Source organism: Mandrillus leucophaeus, unplaced genomic scaffold (genome assembly GCF_000951045.1).
Source record: "Mandrillus leucophaeus isolate KB7577 unplaced genomic scaffold, Mleu.le_1.0 Scaffold1708, whole genome shotgun sequence".
Taxonomy (NCBI): Eukaryota; Metazoa; Chordata; class Mammalia; order Primates; family Cercopithecidae; genus Mandrillus; species Mandrillus leucophaeus.
Genome location: NW_012101708.1, coordinates 44,461 through 47,292, shown reverse-complemented (window position 1 = coordinate 47,292; position 2,832 = coordinate 44,461). Strand labels below are relative to the sequence as shown.

The following is a 2,832-nucleotide window of genomic DNA, read 5'->3' as shown; positions in this document are numbered from 1 at the left end:
AAAAAAAAAAAAAGCAGCTACAGTTACCAGATAATAAAGAAAGAAAACTAAAATCCCCACAGTCTTGGTTTTCCTTCTATTTGTGTTCATCTGTCCCCTGATAAGGTCAAAGTATCTATTTGATAAGAACCATTTCTGCCACACTAGTACTGTTCCACATTAATGCCTCTTGGTAGGAAATGAGCTGGGTATCCTCATCTCCTGTGGAGCCTACCTCCCAAGCCAAAGCCCAGGAAGACCCAGGGTTAAGCTCCTGATTCCTTTTAGAGAAAAATGAAATAGACATAAAGGCCACCATAGAGGCAGGGCTGGAGGCAGAATCAGCTGAACAAAGAACTTGGCAAATGTGTGTATTGGGGAAGGGGGAAAAGCCCTTTGGATACCTGGGCCCTGGGTCCTCAGTCAGAGAATCAGTGGAGCTAAAAGAATCCCATTCACATTCAGGAATGTGGAGGGGACAGAAAACTTCTTATTTTAGATAAAGTATACTTTGCCTTGTCTCTTTCCAGTAAGACCCTGGCTGGGAAGAAAGATCAAAAGAAATGGCTTTGCCCCAAAGCCCTAAGAAGTGCTCACTTGTATCCGTTTCTCTCCTCACAACAAAATAACAGCCTCCAAGACCAGAGTTATTTCTCATATATGCTCTTTCCTGGATGGCATAAGAATTTGAGACAGGATCTGGCTCTGTCACCCAGGCTGGAGTGCAGTGGCTCAATCTCAGTTCACTGCAACCTCTGCCTTCTGAGTTCAAGCAATCTTTCCATCGCAGCCTCCCAAGTAGCTGGGACTAGAGACGCATGCCACCATGCCTGGCTAATTTTTGTATTTTTTTGTAGAGACAGGGTCTCACTGGCTGGTCTCCAACTCCTGGGCTCAATTGATCCACCAGCCTCAGCCTCCCAAAGTGCTGGTATTACAGGCATGAGACCACACCCAGCCTATATAAGAATTGTAATTGAACTAGGCTAAAATAGAATTGCTTCCAATTTAAATGCAGAAAATTAATTCCTTTAGCAAAGAGTACCAAATAGAGAGTGTAGTTCATGAACTTTATATGACCTTTAGTAAAATAAATATCAGAATGCAGGAAAACCACCATACACACAAACCCAAAAGCATTTCTAATATCAATGCATGAATGAGTAAAGAGTTTTCATTACCTGTAAGTAGAGTAATCCTAAAGTTGTAAGAAGCTCTGTATTTTCTGGTGAGAACCTGCAACATAGAGATGCTCAGAGGGAAACAAGATGTAGATGAGAAACATGGAGACACATGCATGGTAATATGCCCTCGTGCAATACTTAACAGACCCCACTGAGCTTCTTCCTCCCCAAGGAAATACCTGAAGGCAGTTTGGGAACTGCCATCAAAAGTAGGTCGTCTCAACCCTGGTGATAGGAAAAACTGCTCAGCAAGAAAAATGGGGCTTAGAATTCAGATTCCTTTCTTAGGGTAAAAGTCCTAAGAAAGAACCTATGGAATGTTCTGCATGACTGTCTCGGTCACACTGATAAAATTAAAGAACAATGCTTTATAAACCAAGTCAGTCTAGAACACACATAGTTTCACCAGTCCTTTCTTGTGGGATTTTTTTTTTCTATTCTCATTGTGCTCACAATGCCAGGCAGCATACTTTTCTATGTAATTTAGGATCCCAAGGCCCCTAATGCTGTTCTCTCCACTTAAACAAAGAGATATACCAAGTAGCCAAACTAAACCAAAGAAGGACGATACATACCAATCCTAGGAAAGAAGGTGCTACTGACCTTTGGGAGTAAACACTGATGTACGTAAAGTATTATCTGTCTGCTCAATCCCTCACTAATATTTGTCTCTGTCACAAAACCAAGGCAACACTGAGTTGAGATGATCTGACTAAAGGATCATCAGACAGTTTCAAGAGTAAAACACCAAAGGGCTATGAACAATGTCTTCTGCTTCTAAGGAATGACATAGGGCACTGGTTACCTATAGGAAGACCTGAACCAGAAGATGCAAAGCCCCAGCCAGGGGAGGCCTGAGCTGACCAAACAGAGCTTTCTCAATTCAACTGGGAATCTGCCTTTCACTTTCTGCCATACTAAACATTCGTTTTGATCACTTCCCTCCCCAAAGCCAGGTAGCTTCTGTAATTTTAGCAATATCGGCTTTCCCACTACAACATGACTACTCTCTCTTCAAAGCTGTAGGTCATGAACTATGGTCTCTATCTTCTCAGTAAGGCTTCAAATTTTAGCTGTCCATATTTCTCCCTTGGGAAATTTAGTGACTGAAGTCCTTGATCGGTTACTGGAAAAAACGTTCCCCTTGGGATTTATGTATGCTAATCTCAAAGAGCCAACCCCTAGAAGGCAGGAGTCAGGGATCAGTGCTACTACCTAGCACCACAGAGGCACTTAACATGTTACATGGCTGCTTACTACTTGCCCATATATATAACCTCTTGATGACAAAAGTCTCTTCTGTAGCTTAACAAACCAAGTGATTTTTCTGTTTTAGACACAAAATATGGTCAAAGAAAATTCAGAAAGCAGTGTTGTGACTCACATAATCAGGAAATTTACTACCATGGTAGAAGACAAAGATGATTAATAAATTAACAGAAATCTAAGTTTAGTTCAGAATCTAATTATTAGGAATAATAAGCCTTGAATCACAGACCAGACATTCTATTAAGTGACCAAACAAATGAGACAAAGCATTTTGCTACAGCTATTCCATTTAAAGAAACAACACAAGGCCGGGCACAGTGGCTCATACCTGCAATCCCAGCACTATGGGAGGCCAAGGTAGGCAGATCACTTGAGGCCAGGAGTTCAAGACCAGCCCAAC

At 41.7% G+C, this 2,832-nt stretch overlaps 1 protein-coding gene across 2 annotated transcripts in view; it reads right to left on the bottom strand.

Moving 5' to 3' along the window:
* Nucleotides 1-2,832, bottom strand: part of BBS4 (Bardet-Biedl syndrome 4) — a 50,364-nt gene that overhangs the window by 8,463 nt on the left and 39,069 nt on the right. For both annotated transcript variants that reach the window (XM_011976911.1, XM_011976910.1), the window contains one exon: nucleotides 1,161-1,215. In XM_011976911.1, the coding sequence (XP_011832301.1) occupies nucleotides 1,161-1,215 (55 nt within the window). The remainder of the gene's footprint in view (nucleotides 1-1,160; nucleotides 1,216-2,832) is intronic.